This window comes from Nicotiana tomentosiformis, chromosome 6 (genome assembly GCF_000390325.3).
Source record: "Nicotiana tomentosiformis chromosome 6, ASM39032v3, whole genome shotgun sequence".
In the NCBI taxonomy this organism is placed as follows: Eukaryota; Viridiplantae; Streptophyta; class Magnoliopsida; order Solanales; family Solanaceae; genus Nicotiana; species Nicotiana tomentosiformis.
The window spans coordinates 148,992,600-149,004,244 of NC_090817.1; the positions used below are offsets into that span (position 1 = coordinate 148,992,600).

Below are 11,645 nucleotides of genomic sequence, written 5' to 3' on the forward strand. Positions count from 1 at the left end.
GTAAAGTTTCACATCTGCCTTTGGAGTGTGAAGCAGTGGTGGACTCGATAGGTATCACTTCAATTCCTCTAATGCCCGTTGGCATTCCGGGGTCCAGGCAAAATCGTTCTTCTTTTTTAGTAGAGAGAAAAATCTGTGGCTTCAATCTGACGACCTCGAAATGAATCGGCCTAAGGCAGTTATCCGTCCAGTTAGCCTCTGCAAAACTTTTACACTGTCCACGATGGTGATGACTTCGATGGCTTTGATTTTATCGGGGTTGATCTCGATCCCCCGATTAGATACCATGAGGCCAAGGAACTTGTCCGAACTGACCCCGAAATCACATTTCTCGGGATTGAGCTTCATGTTGTATTTCCTTAAAATCTCGAACGTTTCCTGCAAAGGAGCCAAATGGTCCTCTACACGCAGGGACTTAACTAGCATGTCATCAATATAAACTTCCATTGATTTACCTATTTGTTCTTCGAACATTTCATTTACTAGGCGTTGGTAAGTAGCTCCTGCATTTTTTAGCCCGAAGGGCATTATATTATAATAGTATATTCCGTACTTGGTGATAAATGAAGTCTTTTCTCGATCCTTCGGGTTCATTTGGATTTGATTGTACCCGGAATAAGCATCGAGAAAAGTAAGGATCTTGTGGCCGGTCGTGGCATCGATCATGTGATCAATGTTAGGCAATGGAAAAGAGTCTTTGGGGCACGCCTTGTTTAGATCCTTATATTCTACACGCGTTCTAAGTTTATTCCCTTTTTAGAAACTACAACTACATTGGCTAACCATTCGGGATATTTCACCTCCCGAATGGACTCTATTTTGAGAAGTTTAGTTACCTCGTCCTTTTATGAATGTGTGCTTTACCTTGGACTGGGGTCTTCTCTTTTGCTTCACCGGTTTGAACCTAGGGTTCAGGCTTAGCCGATGTGTTGTTATTTTCGGTGGGATCCCTGTCATGTCTAAATGGGTCCAAGCAAAACAATCTATGTTATTAACATGAAATTGAATAAGCTCCTTCCTGAGTTCGGGGGTTAATCCCGTTCTCAGGTATACCTTTCGCTCGGGCAGGTACTCGATCAATATAACCTGTTCTAGCTCTTCGAACGTTGATTTGGTGGCGTCAGAATCTTCGGGAACAATAAAAGTCCGAGGGGTCAAAAAATCCTCTTCTTCTTCTATCTCCTGCTTCCCCGATTCGGTCGAGGCTGGTGGTTGTGATTGCTATTTGACTTCTTGTTTACCTTTGATGCTCGACCTTTCCGAGATTGATAGTGTCGATATCGGTGTTACCTTATCGATGGCAAATATTTCCTTTGCAGCATGTTGATCCCCATATACTGTTTTTACACCGTCCAACATCGGGAATTTCATCATTTGGTGGAGAGTCGAAGGGACTGCCCTCATATTGTGGATCCAAGGCCTTCTGAGCAAGGCATTGTACCTCATGTTGCCCTCGATTACGTGGAACTTGGTATCTTGAATGGTTCCAACTATATTCACCGGTAGAATAATCTTCCATTTAGTTATTTCACTGGCCATATTAAAGCCGTTTAAGACCCGACCTGCGGGTACGATTTGATTTTGTAGGCCGAGCTGCTCCACGACCCTTGATCGGATGATATTTGCCGAGCTACCTGGATCCACTAAAACACGCTTAACTTGAACTTAATTTAATAAGATAGAAATTACTAGAGCGTCGTTGTGGGGCTGAGAAATGCCTTCCGTTTCTTCGTTGTTGAATGATAAAGTGCCTTCAAGCACATAATCTCGGGTTCGCTTTTCCCTAGTGATCGATACCTTAGTGCGTTTGAATATGGGTCCCTGTGGAATATCGACCCCACCGACGATCATATGAATGACATGTTGAGGTTCCTCCTGTTCATTTTTCCTGTTGCCGTCCCTTTCTCTGAAATGATTCTTGGCTCGATCACTGAGGAACTCTCGAAGGTAGCCCTCATTGAATAGACGGGCTACCTCCTCCCTTAATTGCCTGCAATCCTCGGTCTTGTGACCATGCGTGCCATGATACTTGCACATCAAATTTGGGTTTCTTTGGGAAGGATCGATTTGTATGGGTCTGGGCCACCTAGTATCTCTGATCCTTCCGATTGCCAATACAATGCCCGATGAATCGACGCTAAAGTTATATTCCGACAACCGAGGTGCCTCTGTGGGATCTACATACTTGTCAAAACCACTTTTGCTCATAAATCCCCGAGAATTCTGTCCTTGATTATTTCTTCGATAGTTTCGGGCAGAATTGCGTCCTGAACCATTATTCTTTCGATCTGCGGTATATGGTTGATATCGGTCTCTATTCGACCTTGGCTCCTTGTCGACGTCCCTCTGGTTTTTAACTGCCGACCTGTTTGTATGTACTGAACCGGAAGGGGCTCCTAATTGGTCGTCCTTGACCCTGATCTTCGATTGATATCGATTATGCACATCTGCCCAAGTTACAGATGGATACTCGATCAAATTTTGTTTCAACTGACGTGATGCTATCGAACTCCGCTCGTTCAACTTTTAGGTGAAAGCTTGAACGGCCCAATCATCTATGACCGGTGGCAACTCCATGCATTCCATTTGAAAACACGAACTCCCTCAGCATTTCATTATCCCTTTGTCTTACCTTGAAAAGGTCTGATTTCCTCGTTGCAACCTTTATGGCCCCGGCGTGTGCCTTTACGAAAGAATCTGCTAACATGGTAAATGAACCGATGGAATTTGGTGGCAGGTTGTGATACGAAATCATTGCTCCCTTCGAAAGGGTCTCTCCAAATTTTTTCAACAACACATATTCGATTTCATCATCTTCTAAATTGTTACCCTTGATGGCGCATGTATATGAAGTAACATGCTCGTTGGGATCGGTTGTCCCATTCTGCTTAGGTATGTCTGGCATACGAAACTTCTTTGGAATAGGCTTCGGAGCCGCACTTGGAAGAAACGGCTTTTGTACAAACTTCTTCGAATCCATCCCTTTCAAGATTGGCGGTGCCCCCGGTATCTGATCAACTCGAGAGTTGTATGTCTCCACTTTTTTATCGTTGGCTTCAATTCTCTTCTCCCCTTATTCAATTCTTTTGGTGAGCTCCTCGAGCATTTTCATTACCGCAGGATCAGTCCCCGATTCTTTACCATTCGACCTTTCCGGTACTGGCTCGGTACGACGAGTAGTTTCCGGCTCGACCCTATTCGGAGCTCTATGTTGATTTTGTAACTGAGCAATAGCGGCTTGGTGAGCCTGAAGCATCTCGAATATCACTTAGAGACTGACTCCTTCGTCTCATCTGCCCTGTGTTCCTTGGCCACTAGATCAGCCTTCTCTGCGTATACTCCCATCGAGATTTGCGCCTAGGTCCGCGTTTAGAGCAACGTGCGAACTGACATCGACTGGGTTGGCAACCGATGCTCCCCCGAGATTAGCCTGTGGCACCTCGACTCCTGGAGCAATCACATTTTCATTTTCACCATGGAATCTGAGGCCATTGTCACCATGTGTGGATGCATTTTGTGAGTTTGACATGTTTTAACCTGAAAGCAAAGATACTTGACAAGAACAAGCGTAAAATAGTGTGTTTTACCAGAATCAGTACTGAACAATCACTATTCTCCTTAGCCCCACGGTGGACGCCAAACTGTTTACCCTAAAAATTGGGTAACAATTAAACTTATATTGTGGTTTTAAGGATACGTGATTTAAACCAGCGCCAATTGATAAATAACGAATTAAATAGATAAATTGGACAATAAAATAAATCAAACTGGTCCGCAAATAATGCCTCGACCTCGATTCGAGATAGTCTCGAGGTTAGTTAATAAGAACAGTGGAGGATGGAACAAACAACGATGAACAGTAAGTAAAACAAAGAAAGCAGCGTATATGTATATTCTTATCGGTGAATAATCATTGTCCCCTTTACAAGTGCATGGGATCCCTCTTTATTTAATAGAGGATTCCTAAATAAGGTACAACTCTAATAACGGAAGTAGATCCCATGATTGGCACTAATAACTGCTTTGATTTGATCTGTTCCAGGATTTCCACCGGGATCTTTGACCGGTTACTGATATCTCGCCATTCCGTTATTACGCCTTACTTGAAGTCAGTCATGTTTGATCTCGATTGTTGCCGGCCTCGATCTCAATGAACACTTCGATCTCTAGGCGTGATGTTCTATCTTCGAGCTCGAGCCCGATCTATTATGAGGTTACCCTCGAGGCAATTCCCCTGCCAACGAAACCGGGTATGCCCGATTTCGACCGTATACAATAACATTTCTTCAATGCCAAAAACCTCAGTCACCCCTTTTCTTTTTACACTTCTAAAAGACTCCAAACATCTTAATACTACTTATTACTCTCATCAATAAATTCCTAAGGCTGTGACCAATATATACACAAATTTCTTATACTCTCACGTATGTAGCGGAGTCTAATAATTTCTCCAATTTGTTGATCTTTTGCTTCTTATTTCTCACTGATAAGGTGAATGTCACAAAAGTAGCTTCATCGGTTCAATTCTATTTCACCGAGCCTCTCTGAGAAAGTGCCCGGATCGCTATGCCGTTCGTGTGAGTGTGAGACTTACCCGACAAGATATTTTGTTATTTTAGGACCGTTTTGACCGTCGGCTTCATTAGCATCATGTTATCATCAACTTCCTTAATGTGTAGGCGGTTAGCTGACATACATGGTCTTGTGACTTTGCGAAAATCTATGCTTTGGTAAACAGTCATTAGACACTTGTTGTACATTATTCTAAAATCAACACAACAATGTTGATGCTGTGAAATAGTTACGTAACTGGTTTCATATTTATAGTAATCTTCTATCAGTACATGGAAGTACGATTTTTGTTGCTCCGTTAGATGGAATATTGATACCTTTCCTTTTTTGCGGAGTTTGCCCGGATGGGGTGGCGGTGGGGTTGTATAGGAGGAATTTGGACAAAGATTAATTTTAGCCTGGGCTATATATATATTTTCTGTAATTATTTTGAGAGCAGCTACATGGCACCATTTTCCGAGGAATTTCGGGCTTAGTCTTTACCTTGTTATAAAGCCCTTTTGTACTTAAAAGGCGAACAATTTTATGGGCCAAAACATTTCAAATGGGCCGTTAGTACGAGGCCCAGTCTCTTTTTAAAGACAAAAGAAGCATAAGCCTTCTTCAGAAAAACCCTAAGGCATTTCTGTGTATAAGACCACGTTATCACCACTGCAGCTGCGAGAAGAGAGAGTTTGGAGGAGAAAGGAAGATGGTGTCGTTGAAGCTACAGAAGAGGCTAGCGGCCAGCGTCCTCAAGTGCGGGAGGGGAAAGGTTTGGCTTGACCCCAATGAAGGCAACGAGATCTCCATGGCCAACTCCAGTACGTTGCTTTCTTAGGAGTATTTCCTTACCATTCATTAGCTATTTAGCTTAGCTCCTCTAAACATTAGCTACTTCATACATTGGCGTAGTCTATGTATGAATTGCAGGTTGTGCTCAATAGGGTAAATAACAGCAAAAATGTAGTATCACTGCCAGTTAGGTTTTGGTGTTATTAGGATATGAAATGGAAATGGGGTATTTCATTTATTTAATGATCTGACCATTTTCTGAAAATCTGAACATATTGCTTGAGCCGAGCTATTTTAGCTTTTGCACGCCCTGTGTGATCATCTCCTATCTATTGCCATTCGAGGAGTTGCAGTTTTGGCAATGGCAGTGTGATATTAATACCTTTTTCTCAGTCACTAAACAAATTGAATGCCTCTAATTCCCTTGTTTTGCATTGAGTGCAGGGCAAAACATCAGAAAGTTGGTCAAGGATGGTTTCATCATCAGAAAACCAACCAAAATTCACTCAAGATCCCGCGCCCGTAGAATGAAGGAAGCCAAGAGGAAGGGCCGTCACTCTGGATATGGTAACTACTAACCTTTGCAATGACTACTACCCTATTTAATTTAGAGTAACACTTTTTATTATGTGGTGCTAGTTCTCATCAGAAGGTAGTTTGTGGGTTGACTTGTATGTTGACCAATTTAATTTGGGTTGTATACTTGTTTAGAAGTTGAAAGGTAAAATGAGCCTTCCTTCTGTTATCTTTGATGGTTTCAGTATTATAGGCGTTGCTGCTATCTTTTTTTAAAATGAAAATTTGCTGCTGAAATTTGTTTTGGTGACTCCCAATATTGAAGATTTTTCTTGTTTGCCCAGGTAAGCGTAAGGGTACCAGAGAAGCTAGGTTGCCTACAAAGGTGCTATGGATGAGGAGGATGAGAGTGCTTAGGCGATTGCTTCGCAAGTACAGGGAGTCAAAGAAGATTGACAGGCACATGTACCATGACATGTACATGAAGGTGAAGGGTAATGTTTTCAAGAACAAGCGTGTGCTAATGGAAAACATTCACAAAACAAAGGCTGAAAAGGCCAGAGAGAAGACCTTGTCTGACCAATTTGAGGCCAGGAGGGCAAAAAACAAAGCAAGCAGGGAAAGAAAGTTTGCTAGGAGGGAGGAGCGTTTGGCTCAGGTATTAAGTTGTAAATTCAGCTGAGGTCTCGTCTAACACGTGAGAGGAGGAACTATTTGTTTTTGCATTGATATTATGTTGGCTCGTAGTCAATGAATTTTCTCCTCCCTAGAAATGACGGTGCATGGGATTTAAGCTTGTATTTTCTCCAATTCTCAGGGACCTGGAGAGAGGCCAGTACAACCTGCAGCAGCGACGGCAGCCCTCCAAACCCAGCCAGCCCAGTAAGTTTTCTAACAAATGCTATTCTCTTGGCGGTTGTTAGAAGTTAGGAACAAATTTTGATAGAAACATTTTCTTTCAGGGGATCTAAGAAGTCAAAGAAGTGAGGATGATACTCTAAACTTTTCCCTTGGCTCTATATTTACTTGTCCTTGATAGTATGGCAGTTTGTGATATCCCTTTATTTTATTATTAGAGAACAACATTAGTTACATGATTTTGTGAGCACCTTAAAGTTTTGATACGTTATTCGCATTGTATCTGAGCTATTCCTATTTCAGTTATGCATTAGCTTTTATTACTATTCTCAGTCAGTCGTTATTTTGCCATGGACGCACAGGAAGAAATTGATTCTTAATTAGTTGAAATCAAGTTCAGCTTAGGCTTGTTGTATGGGTGACTAGCCTGTATGATCAGTAGTTCTTATGTGCTCCGAGTAGGCTTGGACACTCGGTCAAGCTGGCTTGGTTTAGCCTGGCATGATCAAAGCTCAGGTTGAGCCAGCTCCATCTACTCCAAGTAGTTTAGTTACTCTAAATATAAATTTATACTTGGGTGAAACCGCGAATTAATTAAGGCTTACTGATCTTGCAAACTCTGATGATCATTCTACATTTGTTAACTTACATGATGAGGCATACAGATCAGGCTCCTGAATGTTTTGTATCCATGCCATTTTACATAAATTATTTCTTACTCCAGAATTTCGTAAGTGCTTATAATGTATTCTGCCAAAAGCTAAAAAATGTAGTTGAACCAGACTGAAGAAAAACCAATCAAACTCACCGAACGCAATCACGATATTCAGAAGAACAATAGATAAAGCGGTTATGGTTGGCTGATTGCAATTTAATTGATAATGATTAGGTTTGTCATCTGTGCAGTGGTTGAATGACCAATTACCCGCAGCTGTCACCCAGTGTCTGTGTTTGTGTTGGAACTTGTGGTTTCCTCGGGCTTATTAAGCTCTCTATTGAATTTGAAATGAAATGCAAGCTTACTTGCCTAATTCCCTGTTTATTTATTAACTTTACGTGTATGCACATAGGACAAGTTCTCCAACTTTAAACAGAATGCGGCAAGGATAATAATCTGCAAGTAACATTCTTCCTGCCGGGCAGTAGACACGACATGTGGTGATGATTTTTCAATTTATTCTGGGAAATAAAGGGAACCAACAAGTTTTTTAATGATTGGTAAACAAAAACACAAGTAACAGATTTAAGACTGCACTATGGCCCGTCCTCATAATTGAGATAGATTGGGGAAAAAGAAGCCGACGATACTGAGAACAAAATCATTGATTTTCTTATCTATTGGACGTCATACTAGTAATAATGTGTGTCTACGAGTGAAGCTTTGGGATACGTGGCCATACTTTGTTGAGAGTGAAACTAATCAGAGATGGTGCTTTGATAAGATTCAAAGGTTCTTGAATGACTCCCAGTTCCAACAGTAATCTCTCTGTTTTCTTTTATCTCAGATCAGGCATTCCATATTTTATAGGGCAGGTTGCGCATGCTTAGAGCCATCCTGGGAAATAGTTGATAAAATTCATTTGTAGGTAACAGTCCGATCAGGTCAACAGCACAGCAATAATAATAATAAATGCAGTCAGGATAAGTGCATGTTAGAAGATGAGCATCGCTGTAGCTTTAGTATTAGTTGGATTCTTCTCTTCTTTCTTAACTAGGCCATTACATCAAATCAACTTTCTTGATTCTGGCTTTGACATTGTCTTTTAACTGCAAATTAAATAATGTAAACTCGTGCCTTCAGGAAACTGATTACTGTAACAAGTAAAAAGGAACCAGAAAAGACTTGTATTAATACATGTATGCATGCAAGAAACATCTGCAGAAACTTTTGGTACCTCATCCCATGCATGAAAGCTTGCTATTTTAGGAGCCAAGCATCTCTATCTGACTAACTCGATGAGGAGCTATACAAGTGCAAGCACCCTTGCGTCCAAGCAATCCGTTCACAGGTTGTCCAGCCCGAAAAATCTACCAGGCCAGCCGGTTACCTGTGGCTCTCGTGGAATATCAAGGAGAATCTCAACCCACGGATTTCGGAAGGTGAGAACTATGTATCTATCACATGTAAATATATTTTGTCTAGCTAGGGCGTTTATCGACTGTTTGCTTCTACCATTTCGATCCACACTGATAAAACGTTTTATGAAGCTACTTTCAAATGTGGCTTGTCGGGTCTGAGTTATCATGATGAAATTGAAGAATGGAATTCTGAGAGTTCCCAACAAGATTTTTCACAGGCGGAAAGCATAAAATTCACTCTTGAGCAACAAATGGTGTTCTTTGCTGGAACAGTGGGACATTTTGCAGTGGCTGATGAGATCGGCAACTTTAATTTGATTAAGTACGACCAGTATCCCGTATCCCAACAATTTGCCTGCAGTTTTCCAAATAAAATGCTGCATGCGGCTAATCGATCATTTAACGGACGTAGAATTGCAACTGAAAGAGAGCACCATATTGGCTGTTCTGTAATGCTCGGCTTGGAGTAAAGCTCACTTTTACGTGGAAAATCTTGTTTGACAAGGTTGGTTGTATGATAGGGATATCTTAGCCTCATTGATAGTTATAATTTTAAAGTCTTTGTCGTCAGTAATTACCATTTCCATCAAATCCTGGATTATGCAACTCAAATAAAGGACGTGTAGTTCGCCCTCGTCCCCTAAGTACCCACCCTCATCTCCATGTAGATGGTGCTAGAGAATTAAGATTGTGAACTGTGTTGTGTTGTAAACCAGAGAATAAATATGAATTCTTTTTAAACTCGAGCTTTTCTTTCTCATTTATGTCCTTTTAATTTGTTGTTGGAGTTGAGCGACAACCTGTGAAATATGCTGGTATTAGTTTCTTAGTATCTTCCCGTTGCAATTTAGAGTACAGTTATCAATTTCCTACAAAACCAAAATTCAATGGCAATTCTCGATTCCTTTGACAAATCACAGTCCAAGCTATGTCCAAAATTCAGAGCCAGAGATTCTGAGGATTTCTGAAATACAGGCCCAGGTAGAAATGCCAGAGATTCTGAGGATTAATTCTGAAATACAGGCCTAGGTAGAAGTTGATACTGCTGCTAAAGGGGATGATGACTAACAGTAACGCCCCGAATGGCATATATGAGTCGGATGAGATACTCGACTCTGATGATGATGACCAGAGGATTGTGGGGTCCATCCCAAAAGTCCAAGTTGCCAAACTGGACTTGGACTTGGTTGCCAAATTAGCAGTAAGCAAAATTTTGCTGTGAATTTTTTTAACCAATACTTCATTCTGATTGGTTGAAGAGGTAGGTCATTTCTCCTATAAAAGGAGAGCTTCCGCTCTCATTTCTACCCACCAACAAAAAGAGAAAGAAAGAGTGAGGTTTCACATATAAGGTATAAGAAAATAGTCTGTAAGAAAAATAAAGAGTGAGCGATATTGTAGTGAGGTGAGAATATCAAAAGAGGGTTGTTTCTTTTGAGTGTTGTAATGATCTTTGGAGTATTTTACTCGACCTACAAAGTGTAAAATTTCTTGCTATAGTAATATCAGTTGCTCGTCTCGGGGCCGTGGTTTTTTCCCTTATATAAAAGGGTTTTCCACGTAAAAATCTTAGTGTCGTTGTCACTATTTTATTCTTGTTAATTACCGTATCTCGGTGCTACTTTATTATTCCGCTTTTATTACCGTGAATATTATTTCTGTAGGGGATTTATTCCCAACAAGGCGGATCCAGGATTTAGAGGCTCCGGGTGTCAAAAATTTTAAACGTAGTCATATTACAATTTACATTGTCTAAATAGGGTATAAATTTAATCGGTTTGGTCTTTTCGGTTTCGGTTCGGGTTATTCGTCTTTGGAGTTAATATAAACAAATCGATCGAGCAAAAAGATTACGGATAACTTGGAAAAAAAGCATAAAATTTCAACTGGATTATGCATTTTGTACAAGAAAAAAGGCTCGTTATCACTTTATATTTAGATACTTAAGGCAAAAATAATACTAATAAGCACTCTAAACATAAAGTAAGTTTACGAACATTTTTCAATTTATATTTTTTATGAAAATTAACTCACTCGATATTATATATAATTGTCGTACTTTAGAGCAATCTGATAACAAAATAAACTTTCATCATTGATTAAAACAATAACTTATTCAAGGATTTTTTTTTTGCTTTCTTCCAATAGATTATCAAAGTTGTGGTCCTGGAGGAAACAATTATTTTTCATTATCTATTAATAAATCACGGAGGAGTTAGGAAAGTGCAACAATGGGGATTTCTTTGAATAGATTTGCGAAAGATTTTTTTTAAAATTATGGTTAAAGAGAAGAAATTTAAAAATAAACTAATAAGATCAAAGAAAAAGTCAATAGGACCTACTAATAAACAAAAGAGACTAATTGTAGTTGTCTTAAATGCACCAAACAAAAGCTTTTAAAAAGGTGAGCCAGGTTGAATTCGAACCCCCACCATTGGGCTGAAAATGACCCTACCTTGCCCGTGGCACCTTGAGCCTTTTTGTTATTGATGGTGCCACTTAAAATATTTGTATGTATTTCTTCTATATATACAAGCATATATACATACCAGTATTATATAATGTCGGCCAAAGCTTATGGGTGGCGTACCACCCCATCCGTTACACATAGATCCGCCCCTGATGATGACGATGACCAGCATCAAGCCGATGATGTACAACAGAACATACCAACCAGTTCAGAATGAGAACATCCCATTTCTGTATGATATTCAAGATAATATCGTCCAGAGGTGTTTGAAGGATAATGCAGCTGATCTTGCATCTGGGATGTTGTTCCCTAGTAAGGATAGGTTTAAAAGTGTTGTTAAATTATGGAGCTCAGCAAGCTTACTGTATGGGAAGCG

At 40.3% G+C, this 11,645-nt stretch overlaps 1 protein-coding gene and 1 long non-coding RNA gene across 2 annotated transcripts; both read left to right on the forward strand.

Moving 5' to 3' along the window:
- The first annotated feature begins 5,182 nt into the window (after positions 1 to 5,182).
- LOC104089381 (large ribosomal subunit protein eL19y-like) lies at positions 5,183 to 7,046 on the forward strand. The gene is made up of 5 exons (XM_009594250.3): positions 5,183 to 5,375; positions 5,791 to 5,913; positions 6,207 to 6,520; positions 6,680 to 6,744; positions 6,825 to 7,046. The coding sequence occupies exons 1-5, from the start codon at positions 5,264 to 5,266 to the stop codon at positions 6,847 to 6,849; spliced, it is 639 nt and encodes a 212-aa protein (XP_009592545.1). The 5' UTR covers positions 5,183 to 5,263; the 3' UTR covers positions 6,850 to 7,046.
- A 1,646-nt stretch (positions 7,047 to 8,692) lies between these two features.
- LOC138893448 (uncharacterized) lies at positions 8,693 to 9,545 on the forward strand. Its single transcript, XR_011408996.1, has 2 exons — positions 8,693 to 8,820; positions 8,929 to 9,545. It is a non-coding gene; the product is annotated as an uncharacterized lncRNA (long non-coding RNA).
- The last annotated feature ends 2,100 nt before the right edge of the window (positions 9,546 to 11,645 follow it).

Coding starts and splice junctions, on each gene's coding strand:
- LOC104089381 (XM_009594250.3), top strand. CDS start 5,264: ATGGTGTCGTTGAAGCTACAGAAGAGGCTAGCGGCCAGCGTCCTCAAG. Junction 5,376..5,790: donor GATCTCCATGGCCAACTCCA/GTACGTTGCTTT, acceptor CATTGAGTGCAG/GGCAAAACATCAGAAAGTTG. Junction 6,521..6,679: donor GGGAGGAGCGTTTGGCTCAG/GTATTAAGTTGT, acceptor TCCAATTCTCAG/GGACCTGGAGAGAGGCCAGT.